Genomic DNA, 24,781 nt, shown 5'->3' with positions numbered 1-24,781 from the left:
AATAATAAACTATATAATAATAGGCTAATAGTATTAATTAATAATTTAAATATTAATAATTTATCCCTAAAGAGACTATTTTTATCTAATAATAATAAAGGATTATCTAATAAGAAATATTAGATAAATCTAATTCTTAGCTATTTATAAGTATTTTTAATAGTATTATTATCTTAACTAAAGAAAATACTAATTAATAATTTATTAAAAGAATTAGATAATTAGTCTAAAGTTTAATTTTATACTTATAAAGTAGAATAATATTATATAATATAGGTTAAATATAATAAATTAAATAAAATAAATATATAGATATCTAAGAAAGCTAATTATATAATATAACTATACTTAGATTAATATAGAGATATACTATAGAATACCTACCTTAGGTATTAAATTCTCTTAATCTAATAAATATTTAAATATAAATTAGATAAAAATAGGTTTTTAATATATTTTAAGGTATAAATCTATATTTATAGTAACCTTTAGATTATTAAAGATAAAGAAGATATTAGGGCTATAACCCTAATAGCTTATATCCTATATATACTATTAGTAATAACTACTACTTTTAATCTAGAAACCTTTTAAATAGATATAGTAAAGACCTTTCTTAATAACTTACTTTTACCCTATTTATACTACTAGTTTCTATTAGGTTACTAATAATAAGGTTATATTTTATAACTAAATTAAGCTCTATATAAATTATAAATTTTACCCTATTTATAAGAAGAAACGATTAAATTAAAGCTTATAGAAATAGGCTTTTATCTAATCCTAGAAGACTTATACTTATTTTTAGATAGAAAGGTTATATTAATAATCTTTATTAATAATCTTCTTAATATATACTTCCTAAAATACTAAAAATATATTAAATTTATCTAAAATTACCTATATTAAAGCTTTAAAATAAAAGATTATAGTAAATTATCCTAATTTATTAGAATTTATATAATTAGAAATTAGATAAAATAAAAGATATAGTTAAATTAAAATATATATATTAAAAAGATCTTTTATAGATTTTATCTAATTAATAGGAAGTTACTAAAGACCCTACTTCTTAGTAAGAATCTTACTTATATATTACCTAATATATTACCTAATTATAAAATATACCTATAATTAATTAATTACTACTAATTATTAGTAAGATTAATTAGTTTTACTATAATAATAATATACCTAGATATTATATTTATATATTAGATACTTTCTTAATAGCTTACTAAGTTAAAAAGAAGCTATATAATTACTATAGAATAAATAATATTATACCTTTATAAGATAAGATATTATTTAATTAAATTTAATAGATTATATAATCCTAAATATATCTTCTATATAATATTAGATATTAGTTTTATAAATAATATTAGATAAAAAAGCTTTTAAAGCTTTATTTTTACCCTTTTTAGTAGTTTAATTAATTAGTTAGTAAGAAAATAATAAATTATTACTATATTAATAACTAAAGTAGAACTTATTACCCTTTCTAAGGCTATAAAATACCTATTTTAAATAAAACAATTACTTAGATTAATTAAATTTAACCTAGAAAATAATCTAATACTATTATATAATAATAAATAGATTATTAATCTAATAATTAAACCTAATTTATTATATTAGATAAAATTATATTATATAGATATTAATTAATATTAATTATAAGAAAAGGTAAGAAATAGAGATATATATCTCTAATAGATTTAGATAAATAATATAATTACTAATAGATTAATAAAATACCTTCTATCCTAAAAGTATATTAAATTTCTAAATTAGCTAAATTTAAGATAATTATCTAATTAGATAACTAAGTTTAATAATATTTAATCTATATTAGCTTTTTATCCTATAATTACAGCTTTTAATTAAGGTTAAAATCTAAAGGGATATATTAGAATATATATTCTTTATTCAATTATTTACTTACTTTATACTTTTTATCCTATTTTATTCTATCTAATTAAAGTTATAAAATTATCTAATAAAAGTTATAAATTTATCTAATAAAAGTTATAACTTTATCTAATCAAAAAATCATAAAATCATCTAGTTAGTTATAAGATTAATCTAATCTTAGTACTTACCGAGCTATCCGCAATGTTTACTTAAGAAAGCCCTAGATTATATAGAATATCAGATTAGACAAAATTGATTATTCCAGATCAGATAAATTAACTATTTCAGACCTGAATATATACTTTGATCTCATGTTTTTGACCGCCTAGTTATTTGTCTGTTTAAATACTAAGCATTTAACCCCTCGAGAGCATAAGACGAAGCATTGTGCCTAGTTTTACCGCCCTCTAATAAATATTAATAGTCTAGAATAATATATAGACTTAGGAAATATAAAATAAAGAAAAAAAAGAAGTAATAGTAATATTAGAAGAAACTTCTTTATTATAAGAAATAGGGTTAAGCTAACTAATAGAAGATTAATATATTTTTATCTAAAAAATAGGCTTTATAGTTTTTACCTAAAAATAAATCTATAAATTAAGTATATAATACTATTACTAATACTAAATATATCTTTTCTTTTACTACTTTTATAAAGCTTAATTAATATTCTATTCCTATTAAATAAATATATTTCTCTCTCTATAATACTAGTAGGATTACTATCTCTTATTATAGAGGAATTAATAATACTACTAGGAATACTACCCTTAGTAGTTATACTATTAATAGTAGAGATATATCTACCTATTACTTCTAAATAACTATTCTAAGTATAAATTTAAGTATTAAGAGAATATAAGTATTAATAAAGACTTATAATTAATAGACTAATTTATAGATTAGTCTATTATAACTAAGATTACTATATAATTATATAATAAGTTACTATATAGCTAGTAACTATATAGTAAGTAATTTCCTAATTATAACCTTCTTTTCTTCTATAGATATTAAGAAACTTTTTATAATAGTAGTATAGAAGAACTATTTATAGAGATATTACTCTATTAAATATTATTTATAGAAAGTAAAAGTAGAAACTATATAAAGATTATAATATAGTAAGTTATCTAATATATAATACTAAAGATAACTATACTACTATATTCTCTACCTTTATAACTATACTATCCTTAGGATACCTTAAACTATAATACTACTAAGATAACCTTCCTCCTAAACTATATATATAGAAAGATATATTTAATTATCTATTCTATAAGAGATTTCTTATAGTAATAGGACTAGAGGTCTAATTAATTAAATAATATAATACTTTTAAAGTAAAACCCTATTCTTAAGATTAGATAATATAGGTACTACTATTAACCTAGGTCTTTACCTATAAATATAAAACTAAAAGTATAGATCTATATTTATAGTAATTTATAGAATATTAACTCTAATAAAAAGTATACTATTATCCTAGTAGCCTAAATAGTATAAGCTATCTTTATACTTATTATAGTATTTAACCTTAGTATAATTTAAATAAATACTATAAATATATTTCTAAATAGTGATTTTAATAATATTATTTATACCTAAATATCTAAAGGGTTTTAAGAAGGTAGAATAATATAGAGGCTTTATAAAATACTCTATAGTCTTAAGAAATCACTATACCTATAATAATAAGAAATAATATATATTCTTAAAAAGCTAGGCTTTATATATATTCTAGAAGATCCCTACCTCTTTATCTATAATAGTATAATTATCTTTTTCTATATTAATAATATTATTATTATTTACTACTAATCTTAGCTCTAAGAAGTATTTTAACTTAAAGAAGAACTAAAATAGTACTAGGAGCTTTATAAGATAGGGAAAGTAAGCTAATTTCTTAGGAGAAATGCTACTGACACACGAAAATTACTACCATCACGTTACCTACCATACTACTTTAGGTAAGTCTCCTGCTAGCCATAATTTTCAACCAGCCTTTGTAATTTATTATGGTATAGTCTACCATGTGATCAAAACCAAAAGATCACCTGACATAATCACATGACTTGGTCACATGTTTTGGTTACCTGTTTTGGCTATATGACTTCATATACTTTGGTTGCCTATTTTGGTCACCTGTTTTGGTCACCTGATATTATCACATGACTTGACCATAATGCTTGGTCATATGATCATATGATCTTTGCCTACTATTCGCATTATTAAAGTCATATGACCAAACATGTGACCAAACATATGACCAAAACATATGACCAAGACATATATCCAAACATATGTCTAAGCCACGTGACTAAGTCATATGATTATATCAGGTGACTTTTGCTTTTTTGTTTTTAATCATATGATCGATCATACTATAATAAATTATAAAGGCTGGTTGAAAATTGCGGCTAGCGGGAGACTTACCTAAAGTAGTATGGTAGGCAACGTGATAGTAGCAATTTTCGTATATCAGTAGCATTTCTCATTTCTTAGGATCTATATTCTCTAAGATACTATAAACTATAAACTCTAATTATATTAGGATTCTTATATCTCTTTAATAGTAACTAAGTATAGACTTACTAATAGTTATAAATATAAAACTATAAAGGTATACGTTATACAGGTATACAGCCTATTAACTAGGTAAGATATAAAGGGCTTTATAGAGGGAATATAATATATTAATGATATACTAAGACTAATTCTTACTAGTCTCAGAGGGGCCCCTAGGGGGTCCTAAACTATAAGGAAATCTATCTATCTATATTTATATAATAAACCCCTCATAGATTAATATTGAAATAGATATATAATAATATAGATATTCCTTCCTAAGCCTATATAGGTTTATATATATTTCCCTCTTATATAGACCTTTATCTATTATAATTATCTCCCCCTCCTTATATAGATATCCTTATCTATTGTAAAGGTATACGTTATGCAGGTATACGGCCTATCAACCGGGTAAGATATAAAGGGCTTTATAGAGGGGACACAATGTATTGATAGTATGCTAAGACTAATTCTTACTAGTCTCAGAGGGGCCCCTAGGGGGTCCTAAACTATAAGGAAATCTATCTACCTATATTCATATGATAAACCTCTTATAGATTAATATTAAAATAGATATATAATAATATAGATATTCCTTCCTAAGCCTATATAGGTTTATATATATTTCCCTCTTATATAGACCTTTATCTATTACAATTATCTCCCCCTCCCTATATAGATATCCTTATCTATATATAAATAGAAATATTAAAGGACAAAAGGATAAAGAATTAAGGAGATATTAGGGAGTTTCTATAATAAAGAAAGTAAAGTAGTAGATATATTAAAGAAGATAAGGTAGTATATAATAATTTAAAGAGAAGGTAACTAATAAGGTATATACTCTATATTTTATATTTCTTTTAAAAGGATAGCTATATAAGTATTATATTTCTTTAAGACTAATAATATATAGGTATATATTATCTTCTCTATAAGGAGTTATTATATAGACTTCTAGAATTCGCTTTCGATCCTATACCGATTCTCTACTAGAATATATATATTTTTATAAAGACTATATTCTATAGGATATTAATATTTTTCTATAATATAGAAAATATTTAAGAATAGCTTCTTATATAGGATTTCTAGTAGTAGGGGATTTAAAAAGGTATAAATTTAGTCTCTATAGTTATATTCTTTATAGATATTTATATAAAGAAATATATTTATAATAGCTATTATTTAAGATATAATTATATTTCTTTAATAGATTTATAGTAAGTAATTATAGTTATAGTATAATTATTACCCTTTTCCTTCTACTTTTCTATAATCTTTAGACCCTTTTTTCTAATTATTTTACCTATATAATAATACTAAATCCTTAATATAATAGTAAAGACTATTAGTTTAAAAGGAATATATTAAAAAACTATTATAAACCCTATTCTTTATTAGTAGGCCTAGTATCTCTTATATATATAAGTATCTAATTAAGATTAGGGTAAGGATAAGAATAATTATTATTTCCCTTTAGTAATCTAATACTATATTAATATACTATATAGTAAATCTTATATATATTATTCGAAAGTATATTATATATATAATTTAATATATCTTTTTAGCTATTTTAGCTATATTCTAATAGTACTTATACTAACCTTAAAACTAGGTTCCTACTAGTATTAAGGGAAATCGTTTCTAGTTACTAGTAGTTCTTTCTTAGATAGAGTAATTTTAGTTAATAATTAGAAGGACCCTTAGAGTAGCTATAGGTATATTAGATAAGGATAATAAAGAAGTATAGTTCCTTTTCCTTTCTAAGTTTATTAAAGTAATTATAGATATAGTTTACAATCTAATTATAGCTTTTAATACCCTTATAAGAATATATTATAAAAACTATAATTTAAGTAGGATATATATTCCTACTATAAGTATTAAGATAAATCTAATCTTCCTTATAATAGTTTTATTAATATTTCTTTTTAATCTATTTATAATAACTATATAGCCTTTATTATTAAGTATCCTATAGGTAACTAGGATACTTATACTACTATTTATCCCTAAGATATCTTTATAGTATAGGCCTTAGAGTAATCCTAACTTATAAATTTAGAGGAATTACTTATTACTTAGATAGATACTATAATTTTATTCTAATAAATTTACTCTAAGATAGTAGAATTACTTAATAATCTAGATATAGAGGTAATACTTAAGAAGTATATAACTATCTTTCCTTATAGTAATTAGATATTATAGCTATAATAATTTAATAGTAACCTAGTATAGATATTACTTAGGTTAATTTCTTTTATATCTTTTATACCTTTTTATATTTTATAATAAGTTTCGGTATATTAATTATTATATTCTCTAGGACCTATTAGTTATATTTAGAAGGCTAGCCCTACTATTTAACTAGATAATATAATTTATCTTTAAAAATATAGTTATCTTTAAACTCTTTAACCTCCTATTTATTATTATCTACTAATTCTAATAATAGTAGTTATTTTAGTTTCCCTTCTCTTTATTCTTATAGTTAGAGGAAGGAGATAGGGAAAATATTATAAATTATAGTATATTTATCTAGGAATAGGAGGTAGTATACCTACTTTCTAATATATTCTAAAATTCTAAATAGTCTAATCTATTAAAGAGATAGCTTTTTAGTAATTCCTTCTTTTAACTATAGGTTTTTAGTAGATAGGATTATAAGGTTATTCTTCTTAAAGGATATTATTTAATAATATTTATTATACTAATTTACCTATACTTTAGTAGCTTTTTACTATAATATCTATAGCTTTCTATAGAGCTTATTTAGTTTTTTAAATCTATATAATATAGTTAGTACCTTTCTCTTAATATAGGTATCCTTACTATAAATTTAGAAATTAGAATTAAATCTTAGGAATACCTAAAATAGAGATATATTTATAATTATATTAACTATATTATTATAAGTATACTTAGCTAAATAAAGAAATATTAGCTATAATTTCTATTACTTATTAATAAAATACCTTAGATAATATTTAAGGGTTTAGTTTATCCTTTCTATTTAACTATTAGTTTATAGGTAAAATACTATTAAATACTAGAGTTTAACTTTAGAGAGATAATATAGTTTTAACTAAAACTTACTTATAAAAATAGATCTCTAATTAAATATAATACTATTAAATAGTCTATATCTTAGTTTAACCTTTTAATAGAATAGTTTAACTAATTCTATAGTATCTATTATAATTAAAACTAGGAAGAAAAGATACTACTTTAAGAAGTAATCTATAATAATTAGAATAGTATCTATTATCTAACCTTTCTAGATTAATTAAGATAATCCTATAATAAAATCTATTAATAACTTAATAAAAGGCCTAAATAGAATTAGTAATAATTTAAGCTTATTATAGGGTCAATACCTTAGTACTTATATAATTTAATAGACTCTATAAGATTTAATATATTTTTTAATATCTTCTTATATATTTACCTAATAGTAGTTATATTTTAGTAGCTCCTCTATTCTTATATAACTAAAATACCCTATAAGAGGTTTATTATAGTATAATTATAAAAGCTTTATATATAAGCCTTCTTTTTTAGGTATATATATATATTCCTAATACTATAGTAATCTAGTTATATCGATTTCCTAGCCTTTTAGGCCTAATTTCTAGACTAAAATATCCCCTTTTTAGTAGATTATTTCTTAGTCTTCTTATTAAAGCCTAGTAACCTATTAGAGAATATCTTTAGTATCTATATTAATAGATTAGATAACTATCCCTATAGTATCCTTAATACTAAATAGTATATCTAGATTATTATAGAGTTTTCTCTATTTAAACTAATTATCTAATTCTATACTAATATATTTTATATTTATCCCTATAGGTATATTAGATCTAGGACTTTCCTATATAGCCTTAAGCTCTAATCTAAATTATAAGTTATATTTATCTAATATATACTCTAAGTTATATTCCCTTAGATTATACTCTAAATCTATATCTAGATCTTTTATCCCTATAATTCCCTATATTATAAGAGTAGTAGTATCTTTAATCTAACTTTAGATTAAGAGCTCTTTACCTATAATTTAATTTTAAATTAGGGTTATTAATTCTATTCTTAGAGCTACTTACTTAAAATTTAGAATTTTAGATAGTCTATCTATAGGATTTATCTTACTTAGCCTATACTTTATAATAAAGTTAAAAGGTATAAGAAATATATACTAATATACTTATCTTCTATTAAATTTCTATTAGATTATAAATATATATAAATTAATATAATTAAAAAGAACTTTAATAGTATATTTATTACTATTAAGGTAGTATCTCTAGTATTAAAAGGAGTATATAATAGTAAATAGTTCTTAATCTAATATTATATAGTTTAATTTTATACCTAAGAACTTTCTTAACTAAAAGGTAATTAGATACTATTATCCTTCTAAGTCTAGTTATAAGAGAATACTTCCTATTCTTTTATTTAAAATATTAGTTTTTAATTAAATAGATTACTTAGGATTAAAATAGTAAAGGAGAGATATAGATTTAAATACTTCTTTTAGATTATAAAATACTATTAATTTAGTATTAATTAGTATAACCTAGCCTAGTTTCTTTCTATTTTTACTCCCTTTTAATATAGATATTAGGGGTAAGGAAATATATAAATATCCTTTAATAAAGTACTAATAGAAGTTATAAAATCCTAAAAATACTTAGATATTATAATAGCTTTAAGGCTCTTTCTATTCTTAGATAATTTAGATATAATCTAGGTCTATTTTTACCCTATCTCTATTTATAATAAAGCCTAGGAATTTAACTTTCCTTTAATAGAAAGTATATTTAGAAGATTTAATATAGAGCTCTACTTTTCTTAATTACTTAAAAACCTATTATAGTACTTTAATATAGCTTTTATAATTAAATATAAATATTAAGATATTATTTAGATATATTATATAAATAATATTAATTAATTTACCTAATATTATATAAATATAGCTTTAGAAGGTAGTTAGTATATTTAATAAGCTAAATAGTATAACTATATATTTAAAATAGCTATATCTAATATAGAAAGCTATTTTCTATTTATTACCTTCTTATAGTTAAATCTAGTAGTATATATCCTTAATATTAACTTTACTAAAGTATTTTATTCTAAAGAGATAATTTAGGATTTCTAAAATAAGGGATAATAAGTAGTAATTCTTAATTATAATATAATTAAGATCTTAATAGTCTATATAAAGATATAGACTTCTATCCTTTTTTAGAATAAAAAGGATTAGTATACTTATAGGACTTTTTAATAGTTAGATTTATTTCTTTTTAATATTATCTATAAGGTAAGCTTATAATTCTTTAAGCTCTATCTTAAAGAGAGGATAGATTAGTCTATAAGGAAAGGTTTTACCTTCTTTAATCTTAATAATATAGTTAGATAACTTAGTTTATAGGAAAGTCCCTACCTTTTTATAGTTAAATATATTATAATATACCTCTAATTTAGGTAGAATCTTAGAGATATTAAGATAAAGATAGTTACTATCTTTATTTAATAACTAGATTTCTTCTAGTATTTTAACTAAGATATAAATAATAGCTATATTCTATAATACTTTTATAAATTTATATAGATTTATTAATTTAAAAGCTTTAGTTTTAAATTACTAGTAATTTATACTTAATTATAGAATAATATTAAATTTATTAATAAATATCTTAAATAGGAATATAAGGCTTTCTTCTAGATATAAATCTCTTTTAATACTAATATATAGCTATTTTATAACTTTTTCTATACTCTTAGAATCTTTAATAGTAAATTTAACCTAATATATACTATATATATATAGCCTTTCTAAGGTAATTCCTCTTAATAATAGAGAGAATAATAGGGTAGAAGGAAGTTTTTAATTATAAGTAAATTCTTTACTAATTATATTATATTTTATACTAGTATTTAGGTTTATATATATTTTATTACTATTTTTAAAGATAATTAATATATATAAGTATATAGTAATCCTAATAAATAGATATTAAGCTAAGGTATTAAGATTTACTTTAACTCTTTTACTTTCTCTAATACTTAGGATTTACTTTCTTTTATTATTTAGACTAATATTTAGATAATAGCTTTCTAAAGATATTTATTTACCTAATAATTCTTATCTCTATAAAGGAAATATATCTCTATTATAATAGCTTTAATACTATTTCTTTAGTCTATTATTAAGGTAATATTTACTCTTAAGGTATTTAATTTTATATTTTAGTATTCCCTATATCTATAACCTCTATATTAACCCCTTTCTCTTTTATAATTACCTTTATATCTTTCTCTAAAAGTAGTTAGATTAATAGTAAAGGAACTAGATTAAGACTAATTTAAGGTTATTTTAATAGGGTTTTCTTTTTATTTCTTAGATTAGAATTACTATAATTAGTCCTTTCTTTTAGAAGATAGAAAATAGATATAGAATAAGATAGATACTAATTTTAATATTTTACCTTTAGTCTTTAATAAAGTACTATTATTAGATATAATTATTATATCTTTAAAAGATTTCTATAATTTTATAAAGAGAGTTTATACTTTCTATTCCTTAGTAGTTTCTAATAAATAATATTCTAATAATCTAAGGTAGGTTTTAAAGATACCTAGGTCTTAATATAAATATATCTCTACCTTATTAAATAAGACTAAAATATCTATAATAATATTATAGGAATTTTAGAATAGAGTCTTAATCTAATCCTTAAATACTTCCTAGTTCTTTATATCTCTAGGATTATTTTACTTATAAATTACTTATTTTCTTTTATAGTCTATATAGAGGAAATTTATAGTAATTAAAACCTTCTATTTTCCTAAAATATATTTCTTTAAAGCTTCTTTAAAAAGGGTATTAAGGTTATTTAACTAGTTTTCTCTATTTTTAATACTATATTTCTTTTTAAATATTATAATATCTCTTTTAATCTTACCCTTCTAACTATATTTACTCTCTAATATTAAATTACTTTTATTCTTAGGTTAGTTTAACTCCTTTCCTTTTTAGTAACTCTTAAGCTTTCTTCTATTTACTTTAATAAGTTCTTTAGTAGTAATAAGTCTCTTTTAAAGTACTACTTTAGCTTTAAAGACCTAGATTTATTCTTAGATAAATTAGGTAGTTTCTATAGTTACTTTAGGAAGATTAATTAGATTTTCTTAAATCTAGGATTCTATTTATTTAGTTCTAGTAGTTAGAGAAGTAATTCCTATTTTATTCCCTAGTTAAGGCTGATTCTTAGGGAGTTTAGTATTTCCCTAAGATTACTAATAGATTAAGGGAGCTATTATATCTTAAGTAGTTAAAGAAGAAGAATTAGAATTATAAAGGTATATATTATATAGGTATACAGCCTATTAACTAGGTAAGATATAAAGGACTTTATAAAGGGAATATAATATATTAATAATATACTAAGACTAATTCTTACTAGTCTTAGAGGGGCCCCTAGGAGGTCCTAAACTATAAGGAAATCTATCTATCTATATTTATATAATAAACCTCTTATAGATCAATATCGAAATAGATATATGATAATATAGATATTCCTTCCTAAGCCTATATAGGTTTATATATATTTCCCTCTTATACAGACCTTTATCCGTTATAAAAACCCTACTTCCTATTAATAAAATAGTTAAGTATTCTAGGATTATAATAAAGGAATAGATCTATAAGTACTAATAAAAGCTTAACTTAGCCTTTTATCCTATAGTTATTACTTACCTTAATATAGTAAAGGTAGCTAATTATCTAGCTAAATTCCTAATTAATCTAAGATCTAAGTATTATAAAGTAGTTAATTACTTAATCTAATATCTATATAATATATAATATCTAGCTCTTAAGTACTACCCTTTATATAATTAATTAGTACTTTACTTCTCTAGTAATACTTCCTTTAGTAATTATACTAATTAAAAAAGCTTAGAAGGTTTCCTATATAAACTATTTAGTATAGTAATTAATTAAAAGGCTAATAAGTAATATATAATAATAATATTAACTACTAAAGCTAAATTACTTACTATCTCTAAAGTTAGAAAGTTAGTAATATAGTAGGAAAGGTTACTTTATATAGTTAACCTTAACTACTAGACTAACCTTACTATTAATTATAATAATAAATAGATAATTAATTTACTTACTTATAAATAACTATAATTATAAATAAAGCTTTACTATATCGATATCTATAACTATTAGCTATACTAAGAAGTTAATACTAGCTATATCTTAATTTAGTAGGTAGCTATAGCTAATATACTAGTAGATAGGCTTATTAAGCTACTCCCTATATAAACTTATAAGAGGTTTACCTAATCCTTAGGACTAGTAGATATTCGGGATCTTATAAATAGATAAATAGCTTAGCAGTAGAATTATATTAGGAGCTATAAGGTAGCTTCTAGGAGAGTATATCGACTAGAAATAGTATACTTCTATATATTCTTTATATTTCTTATTATATTTAGTAGTTAATAGCCACTTACCGCGATTATATAAGCACCTAGTAGGATAACCTTAGAGGAGAACGCTTCTCCTATAATATACACTTATTTTTATCCCTTTAGTCTAGTATATATACTATATATACCATTGTTAAATAGCCTCTCCTTCGTTCAATATATCCCTTTAGGGATAAAGTGTCGACCAGAAATGGCGTACTTCCGTACATTCTTTACATTTCTTATTATATTTAGTAGTCAGTAGCCACTTGCCGCGATTATATAAGTATATAGCAGGATAACCTTGGAGGAGAACACTCCTCCTATAATATACACTCATTTTCCCCTTTGGTCCAGTATATATACTGTTCGTACCATTGTAAACAGCCTCTCTTTCGTTCAATATAAAGCCCTATCCTTACTTCCCCTAGAAGGAAGGTATAACTATCTATATAAATAAGTTCCTTTAAATAGGAAGGAACGAATAATAATATAATCCTAAATAGGAAAGTACGAGTCCTATAAGTACTAATCATAATAAAAGTTATGATTTATCTAGAGAAGAAGTTATAATTCATCTAATCTTTAAACTACTAAGCTATCTGCAAATATTTAACTGTTATAATAAAGCCCTAAATTGTATTAAAAAAAGGCTAGTTAGACAAATTGACTATTTTATTCTAGAATATATACTTTGATCTCATCTTTGACCTGATACTTGACCGCCTAGCTGTTTATCTGTTTAAACACTACGTATTTGACCGCTCGAGAGTGCATTACAAATCATTGTGCCTACCTAGTTCTGCCACACTCCAACAAATTATTTTTAAAAAGCCTCAATAGCTAATAAGATCCTACTGCTCTATTGACTTTATAGACGATCGGGGGCGTATTAGACTTTAGTGGCACGGTAGGTAGTTGAATTGACTAGGTGCTAATTCATGGACGCGTTTTGGTTAGGGTGCTCAGCTCGCTTACCGAATACGTTATATAGCCTACCATAAGTCTAGGCTTTTTACGAGTCTATCCGAGCTAGCAGCCCGATAAAGCGGGGTTGATTTGAACTAGTCATCGGGGTATTCATCCTTCATGTTGCTCACAAACATCCTCTCCCGCTCATCCCACCGTTTGAAATGCTTACCCGCAATGGCAGTCAAGCTTCCAGGCAATTCCGTGAAGCGAGGCCGAATTATGCCAATATTTTCCTCAGCCACGTACCGGGCACTTCGATCCGCCACACTAGATATCCATAATTAGCCATTAGCCAAGAAGAGGATACAAGTACAAAACCACACACAGCACATGATAGAAGCTTTGATGCCTGCCAGCTTCTAATCGATCAATGCCCATTCTCGTCATCCACTGTTCGTCCGCGCCACATTCCGAGTCCCAGCCTGTGATAATAGCCTCATAATGATAGCGACGATGGCGGAAAATCTGGCCCACCTTGTATTGTATATTTGCATTACCACCGGTTCGTCTCCGAATCTTCTTTGGGACCTCATCCATGGCCCTCATCACATGAAGACTCTTCAGTATATGCTCATACTCGAACAGGCCACGAAACAAAGGTGTGATGTACTGCTCGACTAGAAATATATCAGAAGGAAAGTCCGTAGCGAACAGTTCCATGAGCCATGGCAACTGATGGCGTAGATCCATCGGCCTCGAATCGTCCGACAGTAGCATCACAGACCATAGTGCTGCGTACTTTGCGCTCACAACATCTATGGAGGTGGCACGCGAGGTCGAATTTTGGGGTTCGACACGAATCGAGTTCAATATGTTCTTACCACAGCGTAAGATAACGCCAGAAGTGGATGCTTCACCCAGAGTTGCGATCTGGTCCGTGTTGGACATGCCCAAAAATGTTAACTGGCTGCGCAAATTTGAGACATCAGTCTCTCTAGCACCCCGAAACGGGTCCAAGTAAAGGGGCTTCCCTGGCCCCACCCCACTCAAAGCGTTGCCATTGATATCTGAGCCCGGCTGAGGGGTAATGATCACATGCACATGGAACGGAAATCCACAGGGATGGGCGTTCAGGCCCACGCCCTGCGCAACAAAGCAGTATATCGCAGCTGACACCAACGGCAGAGAGTTATGCCCTAGATGCTTTAGAGCCAGTCCTAAAAAGTTATGCTCTAAAGAATGATATTCCCGCTCTGGATCGATCCCCGTGAGATTATTCAGCGTTAGCCAGGATGCTACGGCCAGTGCCTTCTCACGAGGAGTGGAGAGGTAAAGATCCGGGTGAGATGCGACAAAGCGGCCGAGGATCTCATCCAGAGAGTCTCGTATCTAGATCAGAGTTAGGCATAGATCTGTCGAGGGGGTTGACTTGAAATAACACCTACTTCATCCAAATCCCCAGTTCCACTTTCGGGTATAAAGAGATCAAAGCAAGCCAAGGCTCGGTCGAGTGACACGGGTTCTCCGCGTTTGAGTTTCGCCCACTCTGGTATCGCAATGTTTCGGTGTAGGCAAGTCAAGAGCGCGTGGGCATAGTACCTTTTGTAATTGGCACAAGGCACTGGTCAACTTGAGGGAAACACATGCCAACTCGCATAGAATTAGTAGCCCACCTTCTGGCCAGATAATCCTCTCCAGAATCTATCAAGCTATATCGTAGAAGAGTATCTTTTGTATCGTATCCCATATTGATAACACGGCGAAACTTCTCGATCCGGCCGATCTGGCTACCAAGAATACTATCAAGAAGCCGAGTGACAGATCGGTCAACCTGATACTTGAAGACAAAAAGGGCCTTCCAATCGGTTGAATTCACTGGGCGAGCAAGTTTCCGGGGCATATCATGTCGCCCATCCCAGAATTTGTAATGCGACTGGCAATGGTGACGCCATAGTAAAGGCTCATTCGTTACGTTTTTAAATCGACTGTTGGTTTGTTCGACGGCGGCGCAAGACTGAGGAGAAGAATAACGTAGAATCGAATTCAGGATCTCGTCTGGAAGATGGCTTAAAGACCGAACCATCCCTGGAGGAATATTGACGATATTGGAGAAGACCAACGGAGAGGGCAATCAAAACGGAAGAACAACCGGTTTACATTCCTCGGTAGTTGAAGGTAAAGAAGCAAATTAAAAAGGTAGATCAGAAACTCAGGGGATCATGTAGGGGAACAGGAGAACAGGAGAACAGGAAAATACAAAAGTCATTGAGAAAATGTTTCTCCCCGCTTTCGTTATCGAAGGCGCCAAGCCCTTGAATTCCATCGCAATGTTTTTTTTTTCTTCCTTTCCTCTGCTTATGGACACTTGAGACAGTACTCTCGCTCTATGCTCCCAATGATTTGCTTGGGGTACTTGGAATGAATTACTAAGTTCCTTTAAAAACAACCGGTGATTATTGCGGTATTCATCCTTGAACGCCATGGGCCAATTTCATTCCACTAGCCAGGCGAGCTCTGGCGCTTCAGAACAGACAGAGCAGAAGACCGACTATTATGAGCTACTTGGTGTTATACGCGGTGCAACAGATGAGGAGTAAGTTCATATGGATATGTGGATATGTGGTTACGGACATAACTAAAACGAACTCTTAGGATCAAAAAGGCATATCGAAAAAAAGCTCTTATATTGCACCCAGATCGAAATTACGGGAATGTTGACGAGGCTACTAAGCTGTTCGCCGAAATCCAATCTGCATACGAAGTACTAGCAGATCCCCAGGAACGGGCATGGTACGACTCCCATAGCGATGCATTTTTAGGGACCAACGGAAACACCGACGATCAACACTCGTACAATGTTCGGATTACAACAGCTGAAGATGTCCTCAGACTTTTTTCGAAGTTCAGTCCTCAAATGGAATTCTCCGACTCCCCAACCGGATTCTTTGGTGGTTTACGAGAGCAATTCGAACAGCTCGTGGTGGAAGAAAGATTGGCCTGTCAGTGGGAGAATCAAGATCCTATTGAATATCCATCATTTGGATCTGGTGACGATGATTTTGAGACCGTTGTGCGACCCTTCTATGCTGCATGGACCGGATTTTCCACCCAAAAATCATTCGCATGGAAAGATGCTCATCGCTATTCTGAAGCGCCTGATCGTCGGGTACGACGAATGATGGAAAAGGAGAACAGACGTCTTCGGGAGGAAGGCATCCGAGAATTTAACGATGCTGTCAGGTCTCTCGTGGCCTTTGTCAAGAAACGTGACCCGCGGTATAAAGTCAACGCCCAAAGTGAAGCTCAACGCCAAGAAACCCTCCGCCAGTCTGTGGCTGCACAAGCTGCAAGGTCACGAGCTGTGAATCAAGCCAGGATGCGGGATCATGTCCTCCCCGAGTGGGCCCAATCAGAGCAACCGGTGGCAGATGACGACCAGGAGAGGAGCGAAGAGAGCGAAGTCGAGAGTTTTGAATGTGTGGCATGTCACAAATATTTCAAAAGTCAGAAGCAATTCGAGGCGCACGAACGTAGCAAGAAGCATTTGAAGGCAGTCAAACAGCTATGCTGGGAGATGCGAATGCAGAATGATGAATTGGATTTGGAGTCTGCTGATGACTCGGGTACCAATGCAGTTGCAACTAAACCTCTTGACGACGTTGATGTCGGGGAATATAAGGTTTCTGCTGCCTCGGAGGTCGATGCGGTATCAGATGCCTCCTTGGAGAGCCATGACATTGATGCTGAGGATCGAGAAATTTCACATGGTCTAGAGGAAACAATTCCTCTTTCCGAGCTAAGCTCCCCAACGTCTTCGCACGATGACGATTATGCCTCCAGGGAATATGTCGAGACTAGACTCCGCACCGACATGGATTCTTTGTCCACGGGTGCCGGAGACTCCTCTGACATCCCTGGTCGTCCGTTCTCTTCGGACCTCACCGAGCAGTCACCAACTCTCAAAATGGGCAAGGCCAAGCAGAAACGGGCGAAAAAGGCCGCAAGACAAGCGGATCAACCCACTGGGTTTATTTGTGCAAATTGCCAGGCTCCGTTTACATCCAAGTCTAAATTATTCGATCATATTAGAGATCTCGATCACGCACAACCTTTGAAAGGGTCTCTTGCTAAGAAGGGGAGAAAACACTAGGAACAAACACGTAGGTGAGGCTCATTTCCCGTTCTTCTTCTTCTTCTTCTTCTTTTTTTCTTCTTTAAATAATGAAAAGATGAAAAGGTGCCGTCGAGTCTTACATTTATATTTTCTCTAGTTGAACGAGGCCGCATATGCCGGCTGGAAATCCTCCTCTTCTTACCACACACAACCCCAAAGATCTAACCTAACCCAGCCCGTGAGTTCTTCACGACCTGCGCGACAGGCTGCAGAATTCCCTTGTTGTCGGCGGCACCCAGAGCAGTACCTGTACTCCATCCCATCTTCTCCAACATAGCCCGCCCTCGGTTTTCAGCTCCGATTTCTGGAGCAGAGGCACCAACCACATCGCCATCCATATATGAAGCAGCACCGGACTTTCCACGCTTGGGTTGGGGGAATTTTGGCACTTCCGTGCCCCATGATTTGAACAACCGACGGTTGAACTTCCTCCCGGATAAGAGCTCGTCAACGTTAGATATAGTCTTTGGTGTGTATCGCGGGGTGCGCGCCGTCTTATTAAGGACCGGGAAGCGAGAGAGTCCATTGCCGCGTGACTGTGATTTCAGGTTCAGCGCATTGGCCAGTTCATGTATCAGCTTTCTGCGTTGCTTGGTCATGGGCGGCAAGGACAGGCTATACTGGATTAGCTAGGTGAATGAGAATGAGCAGATATAAAACGAACCTATTTTTGGCAGACATGAGGAATGAGCGAATCTCGGTCATGAATTCCTCCATGTTCATTTCCTTGGGATACTTGACCTTGAGGTCTGGGTTCCCAGCTTTTCTGCCCAGTAGTCCTTGCGCTCGGAGTTCTGCCCGCTCCATCTTCCGTATCTTCTTTTTGGTCCGGTCGTTCTGCCAGACTTCATGTAGCTCGAATTCACTATCCGATAGTACCGAGCCGGGGATGGCTTGCTTGCCCTTGTTTTTTTTCCGTAGACTTGGCCGGTCAAAGTCCATTACGTCAAACCCGAAATACGAGTCGGACTCAAGAGCATCCGCCAGTGCCGACGCCGATTGAAATGAGGGTTTTCCATAACGGGAACCCTTCTTGGTGGACCCAGAATATCCATTCGCCAGGTCCTCCAGCAACACAAAATCTTCAAGTGTGTCTTCGTCTGATCCAGAGATGACCATATCGTCCTCGTCGTCTTCGCTTGATGTTGAAATTGAATCATGTTCGATGTCAATTTGCATTTGAGCTAGTGATCTTGGTGATCCAATTTTGGACCCTGTATGGCTTGAAGCCGACAGGTCTAGTTGAGTTGCGGCTTTTTCGACGTCAATGCCACCTTCTAGTTCAAGATTTGCACTGTAGGTCACTACCTCGTGGTAGTCGTTGTCTATGTTGGCAATATAGTCGGCTAGTGGGTCGGTCTCTTCTTTCTGTGGCCAGTCTGGTCTCTCTGTATTGGATTCAAGGCTGTCTGTAGGTGTAGCGGCGGGCGAGGGGTCCCCGGACGTATAGTCCAATGTTGGTGTCTGTGGTTTCTGCATAAATGCAACAGTATTCGTCTGCACCATTTCTTCAATCTCGTTCTGATGCGTTTCGATGAGAACGGGTTTTGTATTCCTCCTGCGGCCGGTGAACACAACCTCATCTTCACTCGAGTCGTCTATGTCCGATAATTTGGACTGCAATACTGGGTCTGGGTGCTCTGTATGAAAAACTCCTTGTCCCTTTGAGTCGAAGAAGAACGAGACCTCAATGTCGGTCTTTTTGTCCGGTGTGTTGTCGGTGTTCGGTTCTTCACGGTCCGTGTCCAATTTTGTCTGGTCCTCGTCTGCTTGTTCCAATGTCGGCTTCAAGCTTCCTGCGCTCACGAAGTGAACAGCTTTGTGACGAAGGTTGCTATCTGACCATGAACGCTGATGGGTTTCGGTGTTCTGAGCTTCTTCCTGCATGGTAAACTGGTGTGGCGTTGGGTCTTGAATAAGTTAGTATTCATCAGAAGAACAGGAGCACACTGGTTACCTCTACACGGTGGTGCCCGCCTGCTACGGGCCTTGAATTTCCCATGGCGGGCCATAGGTGATGGTGAATCTGAACTGTTGATGGGAAAAAAATAAGCAGACGGGGGAATTCATTCTTTTGCCTTTGGGTCCGGGCGGTGACAGATATTCTACAAAGGGTAACAATAATATAGGGGATTCTATAAGAATGATCTTGTTTTTTAATTGTTTTTATTAATATTCAAATGACAATTTCAAGTGTAAATGTAAATGTATAGAGTGCAGACTTACACACTCATTGCATACATAGGAGTTGGTCGGTGACGTCTTGGCTCGTGACGGAAGACTTCCCCCTCACCTGCGTATGTCCTGAGAAAGGGAAGATCCAACTTCTTTTGTCTAGATATTTCACTGGTTGTCATTCGTATCTCTATTATTTTTGGTTTGGGGTTTTCCTCGGTTCCTCTTATGGTGACCTGGGTTGACTCACTTGGTTTTCAAATCACTGGGTTATCTTCCAGGAGATATATATAATCTACTACTGACTGACCTCCAACATTGACTCACCTACCCTCAACTACAACAAGTCCACGGCAGAAAAACAGCACCAACCATGACCGTGGACATGGAAAAGTGCAAACGCATAGTACAATACTTCTGGGACCCAGAACCCAGAAATGACATACCTGCAGCTTCAATATGGTGCCTAGGCAGAGAGTATGCCCCCCCGCAACCACCCAGTGACCAGGACAGTGAGTTTTGCTCAAGTGAAGATATAACTCCAAGACCAACCTTCTAATATCCCATATAGCCAACAACCCACACAGCTCCCCAGAAGAGCCCGATGCTAGCATATTGAATGACACAGAATGGCCCAAGGCCTTTCTCTCTGATTTTGGATCGAGAATATGGATCACATATCGATCAAACTTTACACCAATCCCACGAACAAAGACACCAGAAGCAACATCCTCGATGACACTGGGAGTACGTCTGAGAAGTCAGCTGATGGACCCCCAAGGCTTTACATCAGATACAGGGTGGGGCTGCATGATCAGATCTGGACAAAGCCTTTTGGCAAACACATTTTCAGTTTTACTACTAGGACGAGGTGAGAGATCCTTCCGATCATACCCTCGCCCCCAAAATACACCACAACAAGAGCTAACCAGATATACTAGACTGGCGTCGAGGGGAGAAAGTGGAGGAGGAGTCAAAGCTAATATCGATGTTCGCTGATCATCCCGATGCTCCATTCTCTATACATCAATTTGTCGATCGCGGTGCAGAATCATGCGGGAAATACCCAGGCGAATGGTTTGGGCCATCGGCAACTGCTAAATGTATCCAGTGAGTGTTGCCAAAACTCGAGCTATAGAGTGATGCTGATGGTGATAGGCTACTTTCAAATCAAAGCGAGGCCCCCCAACTCAGGGTCTATGTAACCAATGACACATCGGACGTCTATGAAGACAAATTTGCACACGTGGCCCACGATAGATCAGGCCGAATTCAACCCACGCTCATCTTGATTGGAACTAGGCTGGGGATCGATAATGTCACCCCAGCGTATTGGGATGGACTCCGAGCCGCACTGACATATCCCCAATCCGTTGGCATTGCAGGGTAGGTCCATGCGTCTGTTCTGATATAAAGCGTGTGCTGACCAAGACAGCGGACGCCCATCGGCATCGCATTATTTCGTGGCTGCTCAAGACTGCCACCTCTTTTTCCTTGACCCGCATACCACCCGACCTGCAACATCATACCGACCAGATGGGCTCTACACCAAAGAGGAATTGGATAGCTATTACACCGGCCGACTACGGCGAATCCATATCAAGGACATGGACCCCAGCATGTTGATTGGATTTCTTATCAAGGACGAAGACGATTGGGCCGACTGGAAGAAACGAATCCAATCCACGCCTGGACAGCCTATTGTGCACATCTTCCCCAGTCAGCATCAGCCAGATCATGGCTATGGTCGGGCAGAGGCTCTGGATGAAGTTGAGGCGCTGGATGATTCAGATGAGATGGAGTAAGATAACAGACAAACCATGAGATGAAAGGCACCCATGTTCATTTTTAGTTGGCTTGGAACATTTACCAGGAAAGAGAAATAGAATGATGATGCAATGCAATTAAGCATTTGGAATTTCGCGTTCTAGTAGGGGAGGCCAATCCATGCCTGCCCCAGACCCGAGTTATGTTACACCGCATTCACGTATCGAGTGGTAACCATTCAAAAAAAAATCACCCATCGGGGAAAAGAAAATTCAAGCCATCCCATGACGCATTAGAAACCCGCAAAACACCCATAACCGACCACCTCAGAGCCCATAACAGATCAAGAGGTAGTAAAAACAAAAGCAAGCTGGAAAGAAAACGTAAAGAAACCGCTTATTTGGCGGAAGAAGAGTACTTGGTCACAGCCTTGGTGCCCTCAGAGACGGCGTGCTTGGCCAGCTCACCGGGGAGGATGAGGCGAACAGAGGTCTGGATCTCCCGGGACGAGATAGTGGACTTCTTGTTGTAAGCAGCCAGCTTGGAGGCCTCGGTAGCGACACGCTCGAAAATGTCTGGAAAATGAAGTTAGAAAACGTGACGTGGAAGAACGCGTAAACGCGTGCATTTCGCGAAGAGGAAAACATACCGTTGACGAAGGAGTTCAAGATAGACATGGCACGAGTAGAGATACCAGTGTCAGGGTGGACCTGCTTGAGGACTGAAAATGGAGTCAGTATGGACGCGTGGTTTTTCTTTGAAGACTGATGTCGCGTTCAGGAATCAACTCACCCTTGTAGATGTAGGAAGAGTAGGTCTCCTTGCGGGTCTTGCCGCGCTTCTTCTTCTCGCCAGTGGCAGTGGTGGCAGTCTTCTTGCCAGCCTCCTTCTTCTCAGCAGGGGCCTTGCCGCCAACGGGGGCCTTGCCACCGGTGGAGGGCTTCTTCTCAGCGGCCTTAGGGGGCATTTTGAATGTGGATTTGAAAAAAGGTTGGTTGGGAAAAAAAGAGTTGGAAGAGTTGAAGTAAAGATGGATGAAGCGTGTGGGTGGGAAACAGAGATGGAATGTGGAAGGGTAAGTTAGAGAGACGCGGTGACGAGGGGAGACAGCGTCTTTATACTCGTGTTCCAAAGGTCAGTTGATCCTGGAGGGGGTGCAAAGGAGGACGAATTTCAATACGGTAAGAGCCTGGTATGATCTGTATGATTAAACCGACATTGACGCGTCTTAAGGTGGGAAAGACGGGAAAGGTGGGGTAGGATCACAGTCAGCTGACTGTCCGGTATGGTAATGGCCTTATCTTACCACATCATTCCCAAAGCGGAAGGTCTGATCTGATTGATCATTGGCTACAATGTCTAAGCGAGGCCGTGATCTGGAGGGCCCATTGATGCCGTCCCAACGTCACCCTCACCGCGTCCTTATAAAGGTCCTTCGCTTCCACACGCTCTCCCAACTGCTCTTGCGACTTTACACCATAACCCAAGCTTTTCATCTTCAACAAACAACTTCTTTTCTTTCCCCAACCCCCCCTTTTTCAAATCCAACCATCAAAATGACTGGCGGAAAGTCCGGCGGCAAGGCTAGCGGCAGCAAGAACGCGCAGTCGTGAGTTGTTTACATTTCGCTTCTTACATATGCGTTTCATACTGACATCAACATCTTCAGTCGTTCCTCCAAGGCTGGTTTGGCCTTCCCCGTTGGCCGTGTCCACCGTCTGCTTCGCAAGGGCAACTACGCCCAGCGTGTCGGTGCCGGTGCTCCCGTTTACCTCGCTGCTGTTCTTGAGTACCTCGCTGCTGAGATTCTCGAGCTGGCTGGAAACGCCGCTCGCGACAACAAGAAGACCCGTATCATTCCCCGTCACCTCCAGCTTGCCATTCGCAACGATGAGGAGCTGAACAAGCTTCTGGGTCACGTCACCATTGCCCAGGGTGGTGTTCTCCCCAACATTCACCAGAGTACGTTCTCTCTCAAACCAATCGTTTCTTTTCCACCATGCTAACATGAATCTCAGACCTTCTCCCCAAGAAGACTCCCAAGGCCGGCAAGGGCAGCCAGGAGCTGTAAGGGTTTCTTTTTTTTTTCGCGGGTTTTGTTTGCTTTCTTTTCCGGCGCGGATTGGTTCTTTGACACGATAATGGGGTTATGGGACGGGCACGTTATGGCTCTGCGTTTTCTTTTTTTCTTCCATCAATTTCCTGGTTGTACATTATGTCTACGGACATGAAATGATACCGACGACCTTAACTCGCTTGAGGGATTTCAACTTTCGGATACTAGCTCTGGGCATGAGCCCAAATCAATGAAAACTCCAGGTATTTCAATTGTTAAGAAAAAGTTTACTATATTGCCTTTCGTACTTCCTGTATACATTGTACATATAAACGCGATCCTTGGAGACTTGTTGCTCTCGTGGTGGCTATTGTACATGAACGAAATTGCTTATTTTAGATTCTGATTTGAGTACTCTACATTTGCAAGGAAGATACGCATAGTTCATGTTGCATCATTTCATGTTTGCAATTGGCCCAATCCTCATTGTGTTTTGCGATATTACTTAGTGTGGACCGGGAGGTTGGGCATCTATATTGTTTCAGGGTTAGTGCAAATCCAATGTTGCATTGGGGGGGGGGGGAAAATAAAAATAAATAGGGGGGGGCCAAAAAAAAAAAGCCCAAACCCCAAGAAAGGCCAAATGAAAGCATCGGGAAGTAGAAACAACAAATAAACAAACAAAATGAAAAACCAAAATTAAAAAA

At 33.4% G+C, this 24,781-nt stretch overlaps 7 protein-coding genes across 7 annotated transcripts in view; 3 read left to right on the top strand and 4 right to left on the bottom strand.

The window, feature by feature from the left end:
• Nucleotides 1-14,054: 14,054 nt before the first annotated feature.
• Nucleotides 14,055-15,985, bottom strand: LCP9604111_6928 (uncharacterized protein; the record flags this gene model as incomplete). Its single annotated transcript, XM_039074903.1, has 4 exons — nucleotides 14,055-14,229; nucleotides 14,288-15,291; nucleotides 15,348-15,501; nucleotides 15,576-15,985. 4 exons carry the CDS (start codon nucleotides 15,983-15,985, stop codon nucleotides 14,055-14,057), a joined length of 1,743 nt encoding a protein of 580 aa, XP_038927229.1.
• Nucleotides 15,986-16,382: 397 nt separating this feature from the next.
• LCP9604111_6927 (putative C2H2 finger domain protein) lies at nucleotides 16,383-18,052 on the top strand (the record flags this gene model as incomplete). Its single annotated transcript, XM_039074902.1, has 2 exons — nucleotides 16,383-16,495; nucleotides 16,555-18,052. The coding sequence occupies 2 exons, from the start codon at nucleotides 16,383-16,385 to the stop codon at nucleotides 18,050-18,052; spliced, it is 1,611 nt and encodes a 536-aa protein (XP_038927228.1).
• A 185-nt stretch (nucleotides 18,053-18,237) lies between these two features.
• On the bottom strand, nucleotides 18,238-20,088 carry LCP9604111_6926 (uncharacterized protein; the record flags this gene model as incomplete). The annotated part of the gene is made up of 3 exons (XM_039074901.1): nucleotides 18,238-18,691; nucleotides 18,741-19,986; nucleotides 20,034-20,088. 3 exons carry the CDS (start codon nucleotides 20,086-20,088, stop codon nucleotides 18,238-18,240), a joined length of 1,755 nt encoding a protein of 584 aa, XP_038927227.1.
• A 536-nt stretch (nucleotides 20,089-20,624) lies between these two features.
• LCP9604111_6925 (cysteine protease ATG4) lies at nucleotides 20,625-22,056 on the top strand (the record flags this gene model as incomplete). The annotated part of the gene is made up of 5 exons (XM_039074900.1): nucleotides 20,625-20,763; nucleotides 20,823-21,122; nucleotides 21,193-21,361; nucleotides 21,410-21,637; nucleotides 21,687-22,056. 5 exons carry the CDS (start codon nucleotides 20,625-20,627, stop codon nucleotides 22,054-22,056), a joined length of 1,206 nt encoding a protein of 401 aa, XP_038927226.1.
• Nucleotides 22,057-22,414: 358 nt separating this feature from the next.
• LCP9604111_6924 (histone H2B family protein) lies at nucleotides 22,415-22,985 on the bottom strand (the record flags this gene model as incomplete). The annotated part of the gene is made up of 3 exons (XM_039074899.1): nucleotides 22,415-22,593; nucleotides 22,668-22,739; nucleotides 22,811-22,985. 3 exons carry the CDS (start codon nucleotides 22,983-22,985, stop codon nucleotides 22,415-22,417), a joined length of 426 nt encoding a protein of 141 aa, XP_038927225.1.
• Nucleotides 22,986-23,574: 589 nt separating this feature from the next.
• On the top strand, nucleotides 23,575-24,089 carry LCP9604111_6923 (histone H2A; the record flags this gene model as incomplete). The annotated part of the gene is made up of 3 exons (XM_039074898.1): nucleotides 23,575-23,627; nucleotides 23,688-23,980; nucleotides 24,037-24,089. The coding sequence occupies 3 exons, from the start codon at nucleotides 23,575-23,577 to the stop codon at nucleotides 24,087-24,089; spliced, it is 399 nt and encodes a 132-aa protein (XP_038927224.1).
• A 490-nt stretch (nucleotides 24,090-24,579) lies between these two features.
• LCP9604111_6922 (NADH dehydrogenase [ubiquinone] 1 beta subcomplex subunit 9) overlaps nucleotides 24,580-24,781 on the bottom strand; it is a gene marked incomplete at both ends in the record, with an annotated part of 597 nt that continues 395 nt past the window's right edge. Inside the window, one exon of the mRNA XM_039074897.1 lies at nucleotides 24,580-24,605. Within this exon, the coding sequence (XP_038927223.1) occupies nucleotides 24,580-24,605 (26 nt within the window). The remainder of the gene's footprint in view (nucleotides 24,606-24,781) is intronic.

The sequence above is a fragment of the Penicillium roqueforti genome, assembly GCF_015533775.1.
Source record: "Penicillium roqueforti strain LCP96 04111 chromosome Unknown scaffold_19, whole genome shotgun sequence".
Classification (NCBI taxonomy): domain Eukaryota; kingdom Fungi; phylum Ascomycota; class Eurotiomycetes; order Eurotiales; family Aspergillaceae; genus Penicillium; species Penicillium roqueforti.
Note: the sequence above shows the minus strand (reverse complement) of the source record. Positions and strands in the feature narration are given on the sequence as shown.